The 962-nt window shown below is 51.0% G+C and overlaps 1 protein-coding gene across 1 annotated transcript; it reads right to left on the bottom strand.

The window, feature by feature from the left end:
• Positions 1–286: 286 nt before the first annotated feature.
• EMH_0097860 (uncharacterized protein) lies at positions 287–751 on the bottom strand (the record flags this gene model as incomplete). Its single annotated transcript, XM_038021978.1, has 1 exon — positions 287–751. One exon carries the CDS (start codon positions 749–751, stop codon positions 287–289), a length of 465 nt encoding a protein of 154 aa, XP_037879162.1.
• Positions 752–962: the final 211 nt, after the last annotated feature.

Genomic DNA, 962 nt, shown 5'->3' with positions numbered 1-962 from the left:
TATTTGTTGGTTTCTCTCTGTTTTTGTTTGTTTTATTTTTGTCTCTTTTTGTTTCTTTCTCTCTCTCTCTGTCTCTTTCTTTGTTTTGTTTATTATAAAACAGAGAAAGGAGACAGAAGGAGACAAAAAAAAAGAGAGACAGAAGGAGACAGATAAAGAAGAGACAGAAAAAAAGGAGACAGATAAAAAGGAGACAAAAAGAAAAAAAAAAGAAAAAAGATAAATATTTTTGTCTCTTCTTTTTAATAGCAAAAGAGAAAAGGAGACAATCCCTTGCGCTGTCTCCTCAGCTGTCTCCTCCCTGCTGCTGTTGCTGCTCCCGTTGCTGCTGCTGCTGCTGCTGCTGTTGCTGCTGCTGTTGCGGCTGCTGCTGCAGCTGTTGGTGCGGCTGCTGCTGCTGCTGCGGCGGCGGCGGTTGCTGCTGCTGCTGCTGCTGCGGCTGTTGCGGCTGCTGCTGCTGCTGCTGCGGTTGCTGCTGCGGCTGTTGCTGCTGCTGCTGCTGCTGCTGCTGCGGCTGCTGCTGCGGCTGCTGCTGCGGCTGCTGCTGCTGCTGTTGCGGCTGTTGCTGCTGCGGCTGCTGCTGCGGCTGCTGCTGCGGCTGCTGCTGCTGCTGCGGCTGCTGCTGCTGCAGCGAGGAGCGACGATCTAGAAAGGTGATGAAAGCAACAGCAGCAGCAGCAGATTCATCTGCTGCTGCTAGCCGCAGCAGCTCTTGTGGGGCTGGCCCGAGCTCAGCTGTGTAGTCGCGCATGCATAAAGGACACAGCTGCAGCAGCAGCAGCAGCAGCAGCAGCAGCAGCAGCAGCAGCAGCAGCAGCAGCAGCAGTAGCAGCAAAGGGTTTTTGGTTGGGTCAGAGACAGAAAAAAACAAAGGAGACAGAAAAAGAGAAAAGGAGACAGATAAAAAAAAAGGAGACAGAAAAAGAGAAAAGGAGACAGAAAAAGAGAAAAGGAGACAGAAA

This window comes from Eimeria mitis, genomic scaffold (genome assembly GCF_000499745.2).
Source record: "Eimeria mitis Houghton genomic scaffold, Emh_scaff9728, whole genome shotgun sequence".
Taxonomy (NCBI): domain Eukaryota; phylum Apicomplexa; class Conoidasida; order Eucoccidiorida; family Eimeriidae; genus Eimeria; species Eimeria mitis.
The sequence above is the reverse complement of the archived record's forward strand: the minus strand, read 5'-3'. Positions and strand labels throughout refer to the sequence as shown.